Genomic DNA, 21777 nt, shown 5'->3' with positions numbered 1-21777 from the left:
GGGTCGGTGGAGGGGGGCGGGTGGAGGGAGGGGGGCAGGTTGGTGGGGGGAAGGGATTGGGGGGGGCTGGGTTGGAGGGGGGCCGGGCGCTCTCACCTCCTCGTCGTTGGGCTGCAGGATGTGGTACAGCCAGTGCACCTCGGCCAGCTTGCCCAGCTCCAGCTCCACAGTCTGCAGGGCGCTCGACAGCAGCTCCTCATGGGGGGGATCCAGTTGCTTTAGGGAGACAAACCCCCCCGTGACTCAACGGCACAGACAGCAGAGCCAGCCCTGCGTGCAAACTCACCACACCAGGGCTCTCAACCAGGACTCAAACCAATAACAGCACACGGTGTGCTACATTTGCACTGAAGTCAGAAGTAAAGGTCAGATTTACAGTTTTCTTTTGCTCAATGCATTGCCGCTGTTTCCGTTACTGTGTTCTTTACTGTTCCCCCGCTCACCAGAGACACTCTCCCCACCAGCAGCGACTCTGTCTCGTTGTGCAGGGCCCTCACTGTGCTGGCCACCTCAATGGCTGTGTTTCTGCTCAGGCTCTGAGGGGCACAGCAAACAGCCAATCAGCAAGCTCACCTTCACAGCGATAACCAATCAAAGCTCCCACCAGCCCACTCACACTGCTGCACGAGGGAGAGGGGGTGAAGAGGCTGTCCAGACCCTTTCAGGTGTTGAGTGTTATGTGATAAAGCCGGTCATGGTGGCGGGGTGGGGGTGGGGGGTGGGGGGGGCTCTCTCACCTCCGGGAATTTGGGGTGGGTTTTGTTGATGGCGTGGGAGGACGCGTTGACAGCATGGGCCAGCTCCTGCTCCAAGAGACCGTTGGTTTTCGCCGCCTCACAGATCCTTTGGACAGCAACACAAGCACAAAGGTCAAAGGTCGGAGGTCAGACGGAACCATCAGCTGACATCATTTTTTCACACCCTGAAGGATTGTGGTGTGGATTTAAGGTGATTGTGGCAGTCCCAGACTGAGCCCAGTAATCCGGGTGAAACATCTCCAGGGGGTGTGTGGGCTGTCCGTCAGGGCTGTCCGTCAGTGGCAGGGGGAGGGGCTTACCTGGTGATGAGCTCCTCGGCAGCGCGGGCGCAGGCCTGGACAAGCCCCGCCTCCTCCTCGGTCGCCAGGTCAACGGACTGCTGCGAGTACAGGTGTGGCCGCACCGGGGGCTTGTCGTACTTCAGCTTGTCCTCCCAGGACTTGAGCGTGTTCTCAAAGGCCTGAGCGTGCAGACGGGGGGGGAACGGCTCAGAAACACGGCTCAGCTCTGAGCTACGCGGCTCACTCTACACCGCGCCTCAGAAACACGGCTCAGTTCTGAGCTACGCGGCTCACTCTACACCACGCCTCAGAAACACGGCCCAGTTCTGAGCTACGCGGCTCACTCTACACCACGCCTCAGAAACACGGCCCAGTTCTGAGCTACGCGGCTCACTCTACACCACGCCTCAGAAACACGGCCCAGTTCTGAGCTACGCGGCTCACTCTACACCGCTCACGCCTGAGTCCCAGCCCCTCTCCACCCCCCACCCTGTCCCAGCCCCCCAGCCATTCCCCCCCCCCCCTCCTGTCCCAGCCCCGCCAACCCCTGTCCCAGCCCCCCAGCCATTCCCCTCCCCCCCCCCGTCCCAGCCCCGCCTCCCCACCCCCCACTCACCCTGTCCCGGGTCAGCATCTGGGCCCTGTTTTTGTGCTGTATTTTGATGATTCCGGGCGGCTGGATCCAGGCCTCCCCGTCCACCTGGATGGGAACGCCCTCGTCTCCCAGGATGGTGATCTTCACCGAGCGACACTGAGGGGGAGGAGCCAGAGGACACGCCCATCAGCACGCTGCCATGGTAACCCTGCCCATCAGCACGCTGCCACGGTAACCCTGCCCATCAGCACGCTGCCACGGTAACCCCGCCCATCAGCACGCTGCCATGGTAACCCTGCCCATCAGCACGCTGCCACGGGAAGCCCGCCCATGAGCACGCTGCCATGGTAACCCTGCCCATCAGCACGCTGCCATGGTAACCCTGCCCATCAGCATGCTGCCGTGGGAAGGAAGGGGGATGTGCTATTGCTGCAGAAGGTGGTTGCTCCATAGCAGCTCACCTGTGCAATCCTGTGGTGCTGCAGCTTTATAACCCTGGAAACAGCCATCTGCATACTGCCGAACACAGCAACCACCTCCAAGATCTTATCGTCAAACGATGGTGCACAGAAGATCTACAAGCACAGAGTTCAATACATTAAACATGGCGCACAAAACTTTTAATAAATAACCATAAAATCTGAATGTTACAACAACAACAAAAATGTCAGAGCTTTTATAATATATCGCGTAAACAATGAACAGCACATTATAAGAGTAATACTGCAGTCCTTAGTAATATGGTGACTGAAATGTGCCGGCAATAATTTTCAATGTATAAGACACATTGGTCATGTTGCTGCAGTATTTTTTTTATTCCACTAGAGGGTGCCATTCCTTTATGTTTGCAGGAATCAGGAAAACAGTCAGAACTCATTCTCCTTCATATCCAGTATCAGTTTGGTTCGATATCATATCATCTTTCCATCCCTGAGTATGCCAGTGTCCCACAGCGCTGCTCTCTATGAGTCTATGACATCACTGCTGCAGTACTTTCCCAGATCACACAGCAATGAAAACACGAAATATCACAGGAGTTTAACTGATCAGTGCAAACACAGGAAGATCTAGTTCAGTAGCGCTGCCACTGCAGATCATCGCTCTGGTCCAGAACAGTACGGGAATAAAACAGGGCGTAGGCACTAAATACCCCACTCACTAAAGCAGAGTGGTTATACAAAAGTAGGGTGACGTCTCTCAGAAAACATACAAGACCTCAGACCCCCAAATGGGCTGAACTCTTACGTCGTCCTCTTTGGTCCCGCCCCAGAAGTTGGTCCCGCCGGCGTAGCTGGGGATGTTGAGCACGGCGATTCCCTGGAGGCTGGGCAGGGGGATGTACTGCCCGTCACACTGCAGGGCCCAGAACCAGAGGTAATGAGTGAGTGCCTTGTCACCTCCCCGCAGCCAGGGGGCGCTGTGGAGCCCTGCTCTTTCACTCACACACTGGGCCTCGTGCAGCAATAACCACGGTACAAACCCACACGGACAAGCAAGAACCACGGCACAAACCTACACTGACAAGCAAGAACCACGGCACAAACCTACACGGACAATTATTTGTGGGTGAATTCTCTCTATGGTTCCAATCCCGCTGAAGCTCCCTGTGTTCTAATCCCGCTGATGATGAGTGTGTGTGCTCATTGTAGTTCTAATCCCACTCCCTGCATTGTCTCACCTCCAGCTGAACCTTCTGCTCCAGGTTCTTATAGGTCCTCTGCAGCAGCTCCTTGGTCCCCAGCACTCCGTACCACATCATGTTCTTGGTGCGACTCCTACAGGAATTGGAGTAATGAAGAGCAAATTAAGAGGCCGGTTGATTGCTCTAATTAAGAGCTCCTTCATTAATGATCTGACAGCAGACATGGCATAGTCACATTATCAGCTGGAGAATGTTTATGAAATAACCCCGTTACTAAAATACAAAAGTTAATTTTTTTTCCAAGTACAATACTTATGTTCAGGTCTTTAGTCACAAGAATCACAACAGCATTTTGTCTTTAACCACTGCAGGCAAGTGATGTATAACACTGATGTTGACATCTGCTGAAATGAGTCTAAATGTATTGCAAGGACCATAGTGCAATTCATGTAATATTCAATGGGTAAAGTGCAATGTGGTCAAACTAAATAGAGGCTTGAGTTTGACTAAAGACAAATGCAAACAACAGACATAGCTAAAAAAAAAAAAAAGGTAGAAAAAGGAAGGATGGAAAGAGAAAAGAAGTCTCACCTGCATTTTTCTGGATGTTCCTCTCTTTTATTGTTGAACTCCAGGGAGATCTTGGCATCCAGTCCGATCCCAAAGTAGTTGTTCATGACGCACTTTTCCAAGTATCCCTCTCTGTGAGCACACAGGTCACACAGGCTGGTTTAAATCTTGTGATTAAAAGCACACCGTGCGCGTCTCATTTCCCAGAGTTCAGCTGAGGAAACCAGGAAGACGCTAAACGCTAAGAAAGGATAAATTCTGGAGGGGAGATGACTCAGCGGCAGCACAGCGCTGCAAATTTCACTCTGCAAATAACATCACAGCTCTTTAAATATGAAATGACTCCGCAAAAACGCCTGTTTTTAATGCCCAAGCAGGAGAGGACAGCACTGCTGAACAGCACTAAATCAATCCTGACTTCAGTGATCAAAGGCAGCCATTCTGTAGTCACCTCTCCACACCTAAACAGAGTATATAGCGCCATATAGTGAGTCCAGGTCACAGAGTATATAGTGCCTTGCAGTGAGTCCAGCTATCAGAGTATATAGTGCCTTACAGTGAGTCCAGCTATCAGAGTATATAGCGCCTTACAATGAGTCCACCTCACAGAGTATATAGCGCCTTACAGTGAGTCCAGCTCACAGAGTATATAGCACTTTAGTCAGTCCAGCTCAGAGTATATAGCGCCTTACAGTGAGTCCAGGTCTGGATCGATGAAGGGCATGGCACCGAACGGGTCGATGTTGGCCAGCAGCATCTTGCTGATGATGGAGCTGCCAGCTATGGAGGCAGCCAGGCCAGCCCTTAAGCCTGCAGAGAGAAGCACACAGACTGACCATGACTGAGAGGAGGACTGCGTGTGTGTGTGTGTATGAGTGTGCGTGTGTGAGTGTGTGTGTGTGTATGTATGTGTACAGTGTGTGTGTGAGTGTGAGTGTGTGTGTGTGTGTACAGTGTGTGTGTGTGTGTGTATGTGTGTGTATGAGTGTGTGTGTGTATGAGTGTGTGAGTGTGTGTGTGTGTGTGTATGAGTGTGAGTGTGTGTGTATGTGAGTGTGTGTGTATGTATGAGTGTGTGTGTGTGTGTGTATGAGTGTGAGTGTGTGTGTGTGTATGAGTGTGTGTGTGTGTATGAGTGTGAGTGTGTGTATGAGTGTGTATGAGTGCTCGTACCTGGACAGATGATGCGGGTGTTGAGCACAGGCAGGTTCTCTTTGCTGGTGGTGAAGTGCGGGATGGAGAAGGAGCCGCAGGATTGGCTGCTGCGACTCATGTGCCTCTCAGGGGGGGAACAGGGCGTGGTCTTCGCAGCTGGAAAAACCAACACATCATCTATCAGCCAATCAACTCTTTAGATGAACTGTCCAGTATCAAGATCTTTCACCTACAGCTGAATTCCAGTATTGCCATTGCCCATGATCCCAATCATGACACCCCACTGGCTGCTACTCAGTACAGGCCTGTTCTGCAGCTCTGCACTATTACTAGGACAGTCTAAAAAAACCTACATCCAAGCACTGCTCAATCAATTGGTTTGGCTTCTTGATAGGTTCATATTGTTGGTTTTTTTTGTTTTACAAAAAAGGAAATGCCATGAGATGCAAGTCCAAAAAAACAGAAAAGGCGTCTAACAGCTGTGAGATGCTTAATAAGCACAAACAGCAGAAAACAGCTTATCCCCCCATCCTGGACAACCAGCCAGGAAATGGCCATTTACGTAAACAGGAAGTGAACACCATACTGTATACAATGACAGATCCATAAGGATATCACACTGACATGGGAAATAGCATGTATAGTGGGAACTGGTCCTAAACCAGCCTGTGACTGCATACATCACTTCCTCAATATATTTTTGGTGTTTACTTCCTACAATTACTCCTGCAGAGTTTCATGCACACTCAAAAAGTAGCAGTAGAAGAACAGTATTTGAGTACGTTAGCCTGTCTACTAGTAGACCCAGTGAAGTTTAAAATGGTTTCAGTTTTCAGACTGCTATTTTTTCCCACCAAGTATTATGTTCTCCTGACTGACAAGTATGACTGGCCTATTTTTTCCCTGAAACCGAGTCAGCGTGCCAACACCAAACTTCTTCACATTTCTACCGTTGTAGCTCTGCTGTCATTCATACTTAATACAGCAGATGGCAGTGTTTGCTCTCTGTCGTTAACTGTTTTTTTATAGTCTATGGTCGTTATCGCGGGAACTGGGAAGTAGCACCCCCTTGTTGGTGAATGGCGAAACTGTATAGGAGGCGAATTTAAATTGTCAAAATTAAAAACCAACGATTTTTCGGTTGATTCGATTATTTATGTCGATATAATAACTGTATTGGAGTACCAGCTAGCCTCGGAGCACGTTTCATTAGTTCCAGCAACCTACAACGGAACAATCGCATTTTTGCCGATAGCGAGCACGAACGTTTCCGGTTGATTAGTTTCTGCATCCCTGAATAGTAAAATCAAGTTCAAAATTCGATTCGAAAAATGACCTAAAAAATTATTTTAAAATATTTAGCCAAACAAAGAAACTTAATGCAGGCCAAAGTGAATTAGACCATGCCTCTGAACCTAGCAACAGCGCGACTAGCCTAACCTTCTAGCTAGCCTAGGAGCATGATGCTACATTAGCTAACTCCAGCAGCTCCGCATTAGTCCGGGAGGACGGGATATAGGCCTATTTGGTCACAGAAGGGCACGCCTGCAGCTGTTATGGCCGATAGCCTAGTTTCACTCGATAAGCCTTTTTCCCTGAAAATTGTAGGGACTTTCCAGCCGAAATGCGTCAACTTCCTTGGAAATCGGTGAATTCTTGAGCATGACCCAGTGTGCCTGGTCCCGTACTACACGGTAAGTGGGTTATTTTAAGCCGTCGCTGTGCAATAATTTGATTTTTTTTTTTTTAACCATGAATGCTGTTTGCTGTGCTAGGTAACGTTACATTATTGCAATGTTCGTGTATTGGCTACGCATGTCTACCGTGTATAGAATGGGGTTGGTATTGGCTTTAAACATAAGTTGATCGTGTATGTTTTTGAACGTAGTTGGCTTGGTGTGCTGTGGCTCGTTGAGCTAGTGTCTGAAAGCTCTGTGGTATCGCGGCCCGGCTCTGTGCTGTGCGGCGAGGTGCTTTCTGTATGTGGTGCGCTCATGTTTCGGGGGTCTGGGCCGGTTTGGACGCAGGTTCTACAGCAATAGATTATTCCGTTTGAGTAGACTCCTGCTGTCTGCACAGAGCTCTGTTGTGTGAACGGTGCGCTCACAATGGCTTATGCCCTCTCTCTTAATATCGTGTAAGAATTAATCGAATGTTTTATTCGAACCGACTCTGGCTGTGTCGTGCGGTGCGAAGAAAGAGATGCTTTCTAAAAATGTCACCGGAATTACCTCTAGACATTTAGGCCTGGTCTACATACATACACCCCCCCCCACCCCCCCATAACTTCCGATTCCTTATCATAGGTGTCATGTGCAACATGTAACGTTAACAACATGAAACGCACCGTGCAGCTACAACAATACAACTTCTTCAAACATTTGTTGTAAACTGATATTAACAGGAGGAAGCACAAATTTCAGGAATTGTCAGAAGTAGCGCGTACAGGATGGAGATTCCAGGTCCCTGGTGTTCTCGTCCTTCTCGTTGTCCTTGTCTTCGTCCTCGCCCTCCTTTTTAAACTCGGCTGGAGACTGCGGCTCCTGCTGTCCTTCAGTGTGCGCGTTCTGTTCATCAACCACTGTGAGGAAGGGGGGGGGATCGTGTGATGTACCACTGAGACCTCAACTTCATATTTCACATTTTGCACTGGTGTCATGTTTTTAAATGTCTCTTGGTAATATGCTATCTGATGATGTAAGATGAGATGGAATGGAAGTATTTACTTGTATAGAACCAATGTATTTTACACATTCAAATGGCCAAAACTGTTAAAGCCCAACACTATTACATGTCGCTTTTCCTGCACCATGTGTGTGTGTGTTGAAAATGTTTTTTTTTTGCCCTAGAAGTGACTGGGGCAGCCAGCTTGGCATTTCATCTGCAGTTCTTGTCAGCTGCTGATGTCCTAACTAGATGCTCTTTGGAAGGCTGTGATTTTGAACAGCGTGCCTGTCCCAAGAATAGCTCATAACTGAGTGTGTTGAGTTGGCAGTGCAGCATAATGGTTTGGAAACTAGGCTTATGAGGTTGTAGGTGGGGCAGTGCCATTGTACCCTGGAGCATAGGTACTAAACCGGAACTGCCCCACCTAAATGCCCTGTGCTGTATCAATGGATTGCAGGGCTGTGTAAGTCAGTCTGGATAAGAGCTTCCGCTCAAAGCATAAAGCATTTCTAAAATAATGACATCTCTCTGAGGCCTACACACCCCCAACCTCCCCCCCCCTTCCGCCCGCACACTGGCACTGAGGGCTCTCAGCTTCTTTTACACCTCCCAACCCCCCCCGACACACAGACACACACAGGTACCGAGCGCTCTGACTCCTTCTGTGTGTTGGAAAGTGGGGTGGAAGTGGCAGGTTTCTCTCAGATAAACACTGAGTTTGCTTGTGAAAGGGTGAGTTTTCTGGTGAAAGAGTGAGTTTGCTTGTGAAAGGGTGAGTTTTCTGGTGAAAGGGTGAGTTTGCTGGTGAAAGGGTCAGTTTTCTAGTGAATGGGTGAGTATGCTGGTGACATTGTGGTGGGTCTGGGCGGGCTGGCTCTACCTTTCTCGGCCTGCTCGATGATCTGCCTCACGGCCTTCTTCAGGCTGTTGGCCCGGAGCATCAGCTGTTCCCGCGGGCGGAACACCGCGCGTGGTGAGCTCTTCTCCGTCATGTTCTCCTCCAGCTTCTCCTTCAGCTCCGTCAGAGACTCTTCGCTTGGCTCCTCCTCCGGCTCCGGCTCCTCCTCCAGCTCTGTCTCGTCCTCAGGCTCCTCCTCCACAATGGGCGGGGTGGTGTGGGGTGGGCGGGGTGTGGCTTGGGCTTCGGTGTTGAGGGTCTGGAGGAGCGAGTCCAGCTTCTCGTTGAGGATGGCACACTGAAGATGGACAGACAGACAGGTGTCACTCAAACAGAAAGAATCGTGGCTCATGGTTAGTCAAACGTGCTTTTTGCCATTCTAAAATGCTTCACCGAAAGCTTGTGTGTAAAATGCCCGTCCACAACAACCTCCACATAGCATAAGTGTGTAAAGCTGCGTCAAGACACATTGTCTGGTCTAGAAAACAAATTTCTGAAAAAGGGACTGAAATGCAAGGAAATGGAATCAAAGCAGTCCTAAACTGGCACGATCCTTATGGACACAATCCTGATGGACAGGTTCCTAACTGACACGTTCCTGGCGGACCCTAGCTGATGCTCTCAGTGCACTTGAGTTGCTCTGAAGCGCTTGCTGCTGAACTCACTTTCAGAGACATTGTCTCCGCCTCCTCACTGTTCTCTGCGCTCTTCTCGTACGACTTCCCCACTTTGGCCACAAAGTCCTTCACCGTTTCGCACAGAACCCTGGGAGAGGGGAGGGTGGGATGGGGGGTAAGAGAGAGGAAAGCAGGACAGCAGAAAGGAACAGTAGAGAGAGGAGCAGAGATGGAAAAATAGTTCAGTTTCCATAATTTTTGTTTTTGTTTGTTGGTTTTACATAGCGATACAACGTAAATTAATTTGCACAGATGACTTACTTTGCGGAGGATATGACCACAGAGTGCTGGTCTGAGTTGAGGATCTTGGTGAGGTGAGCGGCAACGGAATCTTCATAGGCTGAAATCTGAAACTGCATCAGCAGCGAGCGAACAAAATGTCCTTCAGATCAGGAAACGGTAACCTCAGAAGGAAGGATTCATGATGAGGTCACAGCACAATGCGTGATATTGCATATTCATTACAATTACAGGCAGTGACTGATTGCGTCGTACACTTTTCTGTGTTGATATCAGCACAGAGGACAACAGCAATAAAACAGTCATGGGTAATCTGGGCTCGATGCGGGGTGGAACTATGTGACCTATCGATGTTTGTGGGGATAAACGATCACATGGAGCGAATAGACTGTCTCACGCACGATACATACTGAGTCGCTGTGAGTACAGAGAGGAGCGTTGAGTTATCTGACGTATTTGTGGAAAAGAACAGCTCTCACATACCTGACACTCCTCAGACTCCTCTGCTGTGGCTGGGCAGATGTGTTTGGGAGGAATTTTGATCTCATACGTCATTATACTCCACCTGGAAACAAGGACAGAGGCTGAAAGTCACCTTCTGCAGCCTGATCCTCTGGGCCTGCATTACCACTGAGAGGGAAGCAGGTACACCTGACTGGGGGGATTTCATTAGCTCAGATATAAGGTACTGATAGATACTGGAGGGACTCCAGCATCTGTATCTAAAGCGGTTTTTAGCAAAGTGGTCCTGATTGATCAGATTAAGAACAGGAACTGGTAGCACTCTTAGTATAAACTGATTCCACACCTCCCTGTCTAACAGGCTACTGTCCCCTGTGTGGAGCTGTACACTGTCTTACCCAGTGCCCCTCCCACATCCTTCTGTGATGTAGACTGTTAGCCCCAAACCCCTCCCATCCCCCTCTTTGATGTGCTGTACATCCACAAGCCCCTCCTACATCCTCTTACACAGGAGAGTAACATCACACACCTCCCACTGCTCCTTATACAGCAGGCTGTCAAATCCAAACCCCTCCCACCATGCCGCACTACCTGTCCAGCATCTTGGTGCTTGCTCTCTCTAGCTTCTCCAGGACCTGGGGCAGCTGGGCGTCGTCATCGCAGGACGGCCCCCAGCCCAGCACCCGAGCGAGGTCATTTCCTGTGCCCAGGGGCAACACCCCTAGCTGGCACTGCAAGGAGACATGACATCACATGACATTGTTTTATAAGCCCAGGCCCCTCCCCATTCTGCTGTACTGCTGCTTCAGATAGAGAAGAGAGGTACAGCTTCAGGTCTAACTGCCAGTCCTGGCCTGGCTTTTACTGGCTTGTAGGCTCCTGTTTGAGACCTACCTGTCTGTGAAGGTTAAGCTTGTAGGCTCCTGTTTGAGACCTACCTGTCTGTGAAGGTTCAGCTCATAGGCTCCTGTTTGAGGCCTACCTGTCTGTGAAGGTTCATCTTGTCGATTTCGGACAGAACCCAGCCCACGCTGCCATCTCCCCCGCACACCAGGATTCTGAAGTTGTCAAACTTTTGGAACAGCCGTAGGCTGGAAGAGAAAAATACAAGAGGGCGCTGTCATCAGCATCGTCCTCCGCTGCAGTGTTGCACCACCAGTAACTAGCATCAGGAATATCCAGCTCTGCTACGCTTACAGGAAGATGCGCTAAACTTCAGGTCACAATCGCTTCTCATCGTGTCAGAGGATGTGCAAATCCAGCTCTCGTGAGCTTAAGAATGTACTGATTTTTGCAGTAATGATTTGGGTAAAAATTAACATTTTGCTCCAGATGTAGCTAAATTAGTTGCACATTGTAACATAAAGCCAGAGATATTTCAGCTAAATTTATGTGCACCATTAGACCGTGTGTTTGGTTGGATGACGCTGTTTCTCCGGTTGGGCTCACCCTAGGTGCGGGCCGCCGTTGACCAGGTCGAAGACCTGCGCGGGGTTCAGCAGCTGTTTGAAGCGCCGCAGGAACTTCACCCCCTGGTTGTCCCCGCTCTTGGAGTTGACGAAGACGAGGAGCGGGCTGGCACAGGACGGGGGGCAGGTGGCCTTCCAGAAGCCTGCGCAAAAAAAGGGGTTAAAAGCTTTTAACTCCACTTTCAAGCCCCCCCGGCCCCCCGGCCCCACGGCCCACCAGCCCCCCGAGCCCCACAGAGAGAGAGGGTCCGGGTCAGAGCCGGGTTTTCGGGCATACGGTGCGTCCTGCAGACGTCTCTTCATGCTGCGCAGGTCATGACTGCAGCTGTGCTCGGCAGGGCTAGCCTCAGGCGGCTGCGTGATATGAGTCATTATTATAATTAAAAAGCACTTTCAGACTCATTACCAGCGGCTCTCTGGAGCTCATGTTAACGAGCCAAGCTGTAAACACGAGGACCGGCTTGATGCAAACAACACCTCCAGCGTTATATTCTATAATGATCAATTAGTATCAGCAAAGCAGGTACAAAGGTAGCAATACTACAGTAATTAAGACTTTACATGTTTATAATTATTTGACAGTTGTACAAATCGAATTTAAAGAAATCTATATGTTTTCATGGCACTATCAGTGATAGCAGCATTGTTGACTGTTCCATGCAAACACATAACACACACTGCATGCGCTGTTAAGTGTGAACGCTTTAGTATTGTCTTTCTCTGATTCTACACCAGACTGTCGGTGGAAACAGTAAAACTGCCAGCCCAGCGCACCCTCCTATTATTAGCCAATCACAGCCTCCCGTGGAGGTGTAAATTTCATTTCAGCGTTGAGTACGCAGAGTCACGCACCAACCCCACTACCCTCTGCAAACTGCACTGCACTGCACAATTTACACTGTGGAGCCAAGTGTTATTTTGACACTGATTTCCCCAAAGCAGGGGGCTTTTTCATTTCCTGTGAGGCTTGAGTCTTTATCGGCACGGTAAGATGGCTGCCATCCTTCCCAAGGGCCACATCCGGAAATGTGAAGAAATGTCAGAATCCATTTACATGAGCATCAGTTTCAAACCCAGTACCAGAGTTTGCAAAGGTCACAAGGACACGGTGTTAAGACTCTTCAGATGAAGCGAGCTGTAAGCTTCCCTTCTGTCTGAGAGAGCTGAGCGCTTCTGAGTCTGCCCCCAGTATAAAGCATTCGGTTAAGGCCTGAAATATCGATCCTGACCTTTCCCGCTGTCTTTAAATATCTTGGACAGATTTCTGCGAGCACAATAAGTCATGTGATCATCTGACTTCCCATCCATCACAGATGTCCCCACCCTGCATTCGTTCCCCAGTCTGTTGAGGCAGCCAGTAACCAAGGCAACGGAGAAAAGTAAAGTTCACGCGGCACTGACAACCTTTCGGAGAATTCGGTGTCGGGGAGCCGCGCGTGCCAAATGTACCGGAGAGCCCCTTTTCTGGCTGCTGTAACCAGATACTGCTTTTCTCCCCACTTCCTGTCAGCAGCATAAGTCATGTGATCTCTGTGAACTCTGTATCTGCTAATTACATTTTTACCACACTGCTCTAACAGGTCATCATTACCCGATTTGCACATTGGTAGGATTAGGCATATTATAGTATAATTAGGTATTGTGTGCGTTAGGGCTGTGACAACACTGGACCAGTACTGGTGCCTGTACCTTTACCAGCTCAACCCGCAGTTATAGTTATCTCCATCTATACCTGTGGTCTGAAGCAGGGTGGTGGGGGGGTTGAGAGGATGGGAGCAGACCAATGGGAAGGGGCGGTGGGGGGTTTGGGCTGTATAATTTCCTATATACCTTTCAGTTTGTAGAGAAATGCATTCGCTCATGTTGTTTCAGTTTGGATAATACAAACTTTTTCCAGTTCTCTTGTCTTTAGAATACCATTGGTCAATTTCAGGAAGAACGAATAAGTGCATACAATTCATTATCAGTGTATTTACCAATAGGGCACTGTAACAGCTCAAATGCCTGCTGTAGACTGGCTGTGCCTGTATGTTGATAACTGAGCATGGCTTTCCCTAACATTGCTTATATGACTGTAACAGTACCCGTCTGGAGCTTTTATGGTGTTTCCTTACCATGTGAAATGGCCTTTTGTAACCTGCTTTGGCTAAAAGCATCCGCTAAATGACCGAGGCCTAATTGTTATTGATGCCCCTATAATAGACTACATGGTTAGTGCATCTTCCCTGATTGTCTTTTATGTTTCTCTAGATTAAGGGTAGGCAGCCCTCTTCTAACTCTGCCACAGATGTTGTAAGTTTTTACTCCATTCAAACCTATAGCTATGGAAGTGGATTAATTATGAGGCTTAATCAACACAAGTGACCAGTGCTGGAGGTACTGAGTGCTTTACAAGTCAGGCTCTGGATATTCTTCTGGGGCTCGAAGTAATCAGTCAAAGTCTTGTGATCCAGTTGGATGGAATGAAAACCAGAAACGTCTCTGGTACTCCAGGACCAGGGTTGCCCACCCCTGCTCCAATGGAGTAACGAGAATACGTAACGGTATGGATACCATGGAAACCCTCGTGGGTAATATTGTAGGTATCAACTCATTAGTTCCTGCGAGGAGGCTCTGAGCTAAGAGACCTACCATCAGAGTCGATGCTGTTGAGGGCCGTCGGAGGGATGATGGACACTTTGCACTGACCCAGGGGACACTTGCGTGGATACAGGTCCATACAGGCCGTGTGCACCTGACCAAGCAGAGAGACACAGTCAGACTGCGACTGGGACACGGTCACAGTGCGACTGGGAGAGCCTGCATTCCTCTCTGCACACCAGTGAGGAGACAGGAAGTCCACAGACTTGGTAATTACCAGACTTAACTGTCGGAAGCCATTTTGTGATTCGATACTGGACGTAATTGTATTTTCAAGCAGCAGTTAAAAGCACTTAGGGCTGGTCCTATGAAAGAATGAAACCAAAGGAAATAGACCCAACTGTTATACATCAACTGTGCCCAAGTACACGCTTTCCTGCGATTCATCTTCAAGTACTTGATGAAAAAATGTCAAAAGCTTAAATTTAGACGAGCACGTTCAGTGATAACTGTTAATCAGAACCAAGGAACCAGACCCAGGGTGGCATCTTGGAGCACTCAATCTAACTGCCCGTTCCGACCAAGCAATACCGGTGAGATGCTTTTTAAACAAAACTGGATCTGTGTTTGCCAACATGGATTAAAAATGTCTACCGGCAGCTGTTGTCTTAAATGTATAATAAAAGATAAGACAGACTCGCTTAGCGAATCAGAAAGTACAAGGATACTGGCTGCCCACAAGTTGTTATGGAAACAGGTGCAAAGGTGCGAAGTCGAGTGTGATGCATGAACATTGTGACAGTGTAATATCAAGGAGTGTGAGGTCTAAGTGTGTGTGGTATTCATGTGCATTTCAAGTCTGACAGTTTTAAGTGCGTACATTCTCAGAGTATGTTGTCTAAGGTCTAAGTGTGTGTGATATAAGAGTTTCAGAAATTAGCTTTGTAGCCTAGCTGGTGGAAGGGGATCCCTGTGTGAGGCCCTGTATTAGTGAGTGTGAATGTAGTTTAGCTGGTGGAAGGGGATCCCTGTGAGGCCCTGTATTAGTGAGTGTGGGTGTAGTTTAGCTGGTGGAAGGGGATCCTCACCATGGCCTTGCACCACAGACAGCGCCAGTCCTGCAGTCGCAGCACGCTCCCGCACGTCTTATCGCACACCGCACACCTGGCACTGACTGGCAGGTTCCCCTCCATCCACTGGTGGGGCATGGCGATCTGAGACAGCGCCACCAAGGGGAGACAGACGGAAACACACACTTCCTGTTAGCCTGCTCTGCTCCCTTTTGCATCTCTCCATCTCTCTTTTTCATCCACTCCCCTGCCTCTACCTTTCTTTGACTTTTTCTCTCAGTCTTTTCTCCACCACTCTCCTTCTTCCTTCCCTTCATCCTCCCTCTCTCCTTCTAAACCCTTTTATTATGTACAGTTCCATTCCTGACATCCCTCTTCATAGTAGCCATGAATCAGAAAAAAAAACCTATTTCAGTTTATTTCTCATGATATTTCTATTGTAAAACCAAATACCACGAAACAGAGTCATAATATAAGCAGTATGAAAGATATCATGATAGGATATTTTGGCCGTAGTGCCCAGCCCAGCCATGGAGAAACACGTGAGGCTGGTACTCTTACTCACCCCGTCCTCATCCTCGATGATGTCTTTCCCGATAGAGGCCAGTGTGGTCCATTTGCAGTTGTTAGTGGCCCTTACCGCACATCTTTTATGAGCTTTGAATTTGCACACTGCAGAAACAAAACAGGAAATGGACTCATTAGCTCTCCCAACTGAAAAGCCTGCTCTGGAGCATGTTCTGTGTGTACAGCACTTAATGAAACTAATGAGGGACGCTGAAATACTGACACTGCCTGGAGCAGTCTGGTGCCAGGCTTAAGTGCTTGCTTGAAAGTTTGAAAGCAAACTTAAAATCGAAGCCTGTATGATTATTTTTATACAGAGCATTCAGTCCAACTGGACTGGGTTCCACATACTACCTAAACCAGTGCCTGGAGGAACTCTGAAAATAAACGTGGTCACCTGATACACTTCTCGACAAATCAGGAAGAGGACTGCCACAATCCATTTTACGAAGGTGATTTATAATAAAGGGTTTTGAATGTAGAGGAACACCATTACTTTAAACAATGTGGCCAACACTCTCAGACAGAGGAAAACTGACATATTAAAACTGGCTTACAGCAGGAGAAAAACCGAAAAGAAGAAGACCAGATGGAAAAAAAGAGGGAGGCCATGGACTGAGAGAGGCGCCATTTCACTTTTTATAAAAAGTCTTCAGCCCAGCATCCATTTCATTGAGGCCAAGGGGTCTGTGGGAAACCCCATCTGCTGAACAAGATGAGAAACAGTAGCGTAGCGTGGTGGTGGATGGAGGAGGGAGGTGCAGGTGGAGGCTCAGGGTGGTGATGATGCTTCGGGACATACGTGCGTTTTTAACATGATGTCCTGGGACCTGGTCTGGAGAAAGAGCTCCAAGTGCACCTCTGCCCTTCACACACAGCACTGTGAGTGCTTTCATTTTTTGTGCTTATGTCCGTTTCCCCCTTTGCACTCTCTTCTGTGCGATTGAGCAGATTCAACTGTCAAATCTGACATGTGGCACGTGTAAGTTTTAATCACTATTGCAGAGAGTACTGCAGGAGAAAGCCACGCTTTCATCAGATTTAATAACAGTCACCTGCCAGGTGCACTGCTGCTGCTGTGTAGGACAGCTAGAACAGACACCTGCAGACCTCCGCACACGTGTGTGCGCGAACATGTGGACACGTCAACCTCCCACGCCACCCCTGGCTGCGTCTGCAAGGCCCACTTCACTAAAGGCTGGCAGATCTGTGCTTGATTTCCTTGGGTAATTGAATCACAGGCTTAATCTGATTAAGAAAGCTCATCTGGTTGGTAGCAGGATGAAAATTAAGTGTCTGATTGATCACACGCTCCCTCAGCACGTAATCAGGGTCATTCCTCCCGGTGGCATCGAGTCGCTAACCGCGCCATTCTCGCTCACAGAACTGTCAAACGCTTCCGAAACGCAGGCGTTTCATTACCGCGCCTGCCGGAGGCTTTTGCCAGCCCGATGAGAACTCGTAGCATAGAGCTCCCATGACCATGTGACCGTCCACCCAGCCAGAGCGTGTGATTACCCGTCACCAGGACCGGGTGATGGCGGAGTGTTTCCGTGGCTCCCGTCTAAAAAGGCTCGCGCATGAACAGGCCCGTGAAACCCTAATTTAGCGCAACATTAAGCCACCACACGCCCTCCCTGTGTCGTGAGGTCTGGGCCTCCCTGTGGATGAGGGGCACTGTCAGCGGCTCATTACATGCTAGCAGTGTGACCACACGGTCCTCCCCACAGGCTCGAAATGCGTCTCTCACCACTCATTAGCGAGCGAAAAACACAGCCTCCTTTTGATGAGAACACACCAGCGTTGTGGGACAGAAGCGCTGTAAGATCATTCTACAGGGGACCATGGGACACCATCACTATGGCTACGCCGCCCGCCCGCATCAGGACCCGGATCCAAAGGTCCAGAGGCTTCATTAAACCACAGCAGCTCAGACCGCAGCCTGGTCTTCTCTTTAGAGCACAGAACTCAACACAACGCCTGGTCTTCTCTTTAGAGCACAGAACTCAACACAACGCCTGGTCTTCTCTTTAGAGCACAGAACTCAACACGACGCCTGGTCTTCTCTCTAGAGCACAGAACTCAACACAACGCCTGGTCTTCTCTCTAGCGCACAGAACTCAACACAACGCCTGGTCTTCTCTTTAGAGCACAGAACTCAACACACAGCCTGGTCTTCTCTTTAGAGCACAGAACTCAACATACAGCCTGGTATTCTCTTTAGAGCACAGAACTCAACACAAAGCCTAGTCTTCTCTTTAGAGAGCATAGCTCAACAAAAAGCTCTGCTTCTCCTCACAACGGGCCTCATTCACAAAACTTTTTAAAAATCTTCCTACGAAAAACAAATGTGGGATTCATGACGTGCAGACCTTTGTTTTTGTGCAACAGCCATGAACAAATACATATAAGAAAAAAAATAATGAATTCTGAAATGTTCTTGGAAACGTTCTTGCACACAATTTATGATCTAATGCAATCGTACATGTTTTTCCCAATTATTTCCTTTCCGAGGGATGGTGGATTTTATGGAGACCTCAAACATGTCCCATTTACATATGGTAAATACACATTGCATCTGTTATTTGTGAATATATGTACAGAATTTAGACCTTTAATGGGGTCTCTAGCTATATATCAAATGTAATCTACAGTGTTAGGAACAACCTGCTAATGGACTAAGACACACAGGATACCACTGTCAAATTAGTCTGGGAGGAATATTAAATCTGTCTCCTCGGGTCTATCACACAGCTTCTGTATTGATTGGTTTGTGCTTCGAATGAAAGTGACAAATGAGCAGCACTGATGGTTATGGGCTCCTCTGCTTTCTCCATCTGTACCCATTATAGGCCCCGGCCTTCCCCGACTTTCTCCAACCTTCCCCCGGCCTTTCCCCGCCTTTCCCGAGCTTCCCCTGCCTTTCCCGAGCTTCCGCCAGCCTTCTCCACCTTTCCCGAGCTTCCGCCAGCCTTCTCCGCCTTTCCCGAGCTTTCCCCTGCCTTCCCCGAGCTTTCCCCTGCCTTCCCCCACCTTTCCTGAGCTTTCCCCGGCCATCCCCCAGCCTTCCTCCAGCCTTCCCCCGACCTTCCCCAACCTTCCCCCCGACCTTCCCCCAGCCTTCCCCCGCCCTTCCCCACCCTCTCCCAGCCTTCCCCCGCCCTCCCCCAGCCTTCCTCCAGCCTTCCCCCGCCTTCCTTGACCTTTCCCTGCCTACCCCAACATTCCCCTGCCTTCCACTAATCTTTGATCCGGAAAATCCCGGTTTTAATTGTGCTGGGTTTGCAGGGAACGGGAGAGGCACGGAGCCTCCCTCTTACAGAAACGCAGACAGCGGGCAGGTTTCAGCGTGCACAGAGCACGCTCCAGCGTATAGCCTTGCTGGAAGAGCAGCAGGTCTGTGTTGGTACAGCACAATGATCTCCATATGAAACAAGCAGCATAACAAACTACACTAAGTTCTGCTGAGCACCCAAATGTCAGTGAAGCTATGGTGATCTGTCAGTCAAACGCACTTCAAAAACTACAGAATAATGTTTGGCTGCCCCTGTTTAACAACAGCAAAGTAATGGCATTGTTAAATACCCATCCCCCCATATTTGAAAGATTAAGCAAAGCTTTGCAGTGTTTTGTAGAACAAACTGGTAACATTTACTTCCTGATTCCAGGTACTATTTTTGCTGTGGGGCCAGACTTAATGTGCACCATCTCCTAATCTCACTAATTAAGACTATCTTTCTGCATGATTTCTTCGCATTAGTATAATATATTTTTTTTCTGCCCTGTTTTTAGAGCAAGCACTACAACCACAAGCGCTCTTCAAGGTGCACTTGCGTCTGAGAGCGGTAGACTGCCCTCACACAGTACACGCATAGTGCACACACTTCCTGAGCTGCTAAATTACCTCACCGCTCATTACCATGCCAAACGAAAACTAGGGGAATATGGTCACTCCTCTTGGGAAGCAGAGAGCTGCCTGATCCTGCTGTTATCACAGGGAGTGGCTGATCTGAACCTGTTCTGACGGGACGTCCAAAGAGGCAAGGGGTGGCTGAGGGGACCCTGTTCTGACGGGACGTCCTAAGAGGCGAGGAGAGGGCGACGGGGGAGCAGTGCCCTTACCTTCGCAGGACAGGCCGTGGGAGGTCACTCCAGATAGGCTGTCCCGGCAGACGTTGCAGAAGGTGGGGCGAGCGTGGGAGCAGGCATACCAGTTGTGCATCCCTGAGAAATGTTCCACATTAAACTGTGCCGTCTGGCAAAGGAGAAGTTAGACAAGTTGGCAGCACCAGGATAAGACTGCAAGCTCTAAAAGTGCACTTTACAGAGCTAATGGCTTCCTTTCAACATGCACACACACACACACTCACACACACACGCACACTCACACACATACACACACACACACACTCACACACATACACACACACACACACGTATGCATGGACACATACATTCATACACACTCACACACGCTTGCACACACATGCGCTTGCATGGACACACACATGGCATGCACCGTCCAGTCTGCAATCTTTCAGAAAAACATCAATATGACAACTGAGAAAATTCGCTCCCAAACCTCACCCACTCCACCCCCCACACATTCCACAATACAGTTGGTCCTGAACTTGGACTAATTAATACAAGCAAGAGCAATATTTTCCACTTTCCCTGCTACATATTTCATTACAGTGCAGTAGTATAAGAAAAAGAAAACTCTAAATGAAGATGCTTGATGAAATTCAGAAGTAAATGTTAAGGATAAAGCACAAGATGAAATCGGGGTGAAGTGAACAGTCTTATTGATTACACTGGAAATCCTGTCCATCAAAGAGACCAGGCTGTCCATCCCCGCCTACTGGGACACGTTTCGTCCTCGGAACCTAAGCATCAACTGCTGCAGTGGACCGGGGTGAAGGTCCCAGGGAACCAATGCATCCAAAAGGTGTTAAATATATTATTTGAGAGAGAGTCAGGGGGGAAGGGGGTGGACGTTTCTGTCGACCATCATTCAAGGTCTGTGCTTTCTCTTAAAACAGGGTTCGTCTTCCCACAGGTGAGCTGTAATCACGTTGGCTTTAGTACAGCGGTCGCTATATTGCCAAAAAGAGTTTCAGATTTTAAGACTCCAGCATGGGGAGAAAATCGGTTTAGCCCCCCGCAGCGCACTCAATCTCCTACGACGCGTGCGCTGCATCTCGTCTCTCAGGCTGGCGGTGAAAAAGCGCCAGCAGCCACCGGCTCGCCGGGCTGAAGTGCCGACCGGAGGGGCTGAGGCTCGTAGACGCGGGAGAGGGAAGACGCGGCGCTGGAATACCGGGAGACGAAAACGAGCTCGCCGCGCACGCTGGATGAGGACGCGGCTCAAAGGAGCGATGAGACACGGGCTGTTCCCGAGGGCAGGTGAGCAGGAGTTAGATACGACAGCAGCGACGGCTAGAAGAGAAACATCACAGAACACGCATATCCGAGCTAAGGAGCGGCGGACGGACACGTACAAATCCCCGACTCGCCTGCGCGCACGAACGCGGACCGTCCACAGGCAGGGAGAGGAGCGGGCAGAAGTTGTGAGGAGGGTGAGTGAGCGAGCGAGCGAGAGCGCGGAGCAGGAGACCTCTTACCTCGTAATGCTCTCTGGACTGAACGGACTTGAGCGAGCTGATCCAGTCCTCCATCTCTTTCCTGGTCTCCGCGCAGAGGATAAGCCTTCGGAAGGGAGTAATTACCTGGAGAGAGAACTGGCCTGTGTGAGCACCTCCTCCAGCGCTACTGCCAGCTGCCTGCACTGAGCTGCTCAAGAGCCGTCTCTTCTTTAAGACGGAGAGCCGGGAGCGCACCAACGCCCCCCCCCCCCCCCCCCCCCCCCCCCCGCACTGCCAAAGTATCCGCCCCCCCTCGAAATACTTGAGTGAGATTCACTGTGATGGGCAGAGCGCTTGGGAAGATGCTAAAAGCCTGTTTCATAACAAAGACCGCCTCTGCTGAAACGCTCCCAGCAGACTAACCTCTGCTTTTAATGCTTTCATTACTTATTGATTAGGTCTTACACTCTTCCCCCTCCCCTCCCCCACTCCTCTGCTTTAGTCTGTCTGGGTGGGGCCTGTGTTCTAGAGCACCATGGACCTGATGGGCCCCTAGGGACC

The 21777-nt window shown here is 49.5% G+C and overlaps 1 protein-coding gene across 8 annotated transcripts in view; it reads right to left on the bottom strand.

The window, feature by feature from the left end:
- The window catches only part of dgkh (diacylglycerol kinase, eta), a 51573-nt gene that overhangs the window by 5071 nt on the left and 24725 nt on the right, over positions 1 to 21777 (bottom strand). For 5 of the 8 annotated variants that reach the window (XM_035393615.1, XM_035393614.1, XM_035393617.1 and 2 more), the window contains 24 exons: positions 21256 to 21360; positions 19754 to 19886; positions 15630 to 15736; positions 15083 to 15208; positions 14046 to 14148; positions 11395 to 11557; positions 10928 to 11036; positions 10537 to 10676; positions 9967 to 10048; positions 9505 to 9596; positions 9232 to 9331; positions 8549 to 8864; positions 7448 to 7582; positions 5020 to 5157; positions 4539 to 4656; positions 3868 to 3978; positions 3313 to 3409; positions 2880 to 2987; positions 2096 to 2209; positions 1656 to 1790; positions 1058 to 1218; positions 738 to 843; positions 444 to 536; positions 97 to 216 (listed from right to left, as the gene is read on the bottom strand). In XM_035393615.1, coding sequence (XP_035249506.1) covers positions 97 to 216; positions 444 to 536; positions 738 to 843; positions 1058 to 1218; positions 1656 to 1790; positions 2096 to 2209; positions 2880 to 2987; positions 3313 to 3409; positions 3868 to 3978; positions 4539 to 4656; positions 5020 to 5157; positions 7448 to 7582; positions 8549 to 8864; positions 9232 to 9331; positions 9505 to 9596; positions 9967 to 10048; positions 10537 to 10676; positions 10928 to 11036; positions 11395 to 11557; positions 14046 to 14148; positions 15083 to 15208; positions 15630 to 15736; positions 19754 to 19886; positions 21256 to 21360 — 3012 coding nt within the window. The remainder of the gene's footprint in view (positions 1 to 96; positions 217 to 443; positions 537 to 737; positions 844 to 1057; positions 1219 to 1655; positions 1791 to 2095; positions 2210 to 2879; positions 2988 to 3312; positions 3410 to 3867; positions 3979 to 4538; positions 4657 to 5019; positions 5158 to 7447; positions 7583 to 8548; positions 8865 to 9231; positions 9332 to 9504; positions 9597 to 9966; positions 10049 to 10536; positions 10677 to 10927; positions 11037 to 11394; positions 11558 to 14045; positions 14149 to 15082; positions 15209 to 15629; positions 15737 to 19753; positions 19887 to 21255; positions 21361 to 21777) is intronic. The other 3 variants (XM_035393622.1, XM_035393620.1, XM_035393621.1) reach the window with 3 other exon arrangements.

This window comes from Anguilla anguilla, chromosome 15, assembly GCF_013347855.1.
Source record: "Anguilla anguilla isolate fAngAng1 chromosome 15, fAngAng1.pri, whole genome shotgun sequence".
Taxonomy (NCBI): Eukaryota; Metazoa; Chordata; class Actinopteri; order Anguilliformes; family Anguillidae; genus Anguilla; species Anguilla anguilla.
This window is presented reverse-complemented; position numbering and strand designations above follow the sequence as displayed.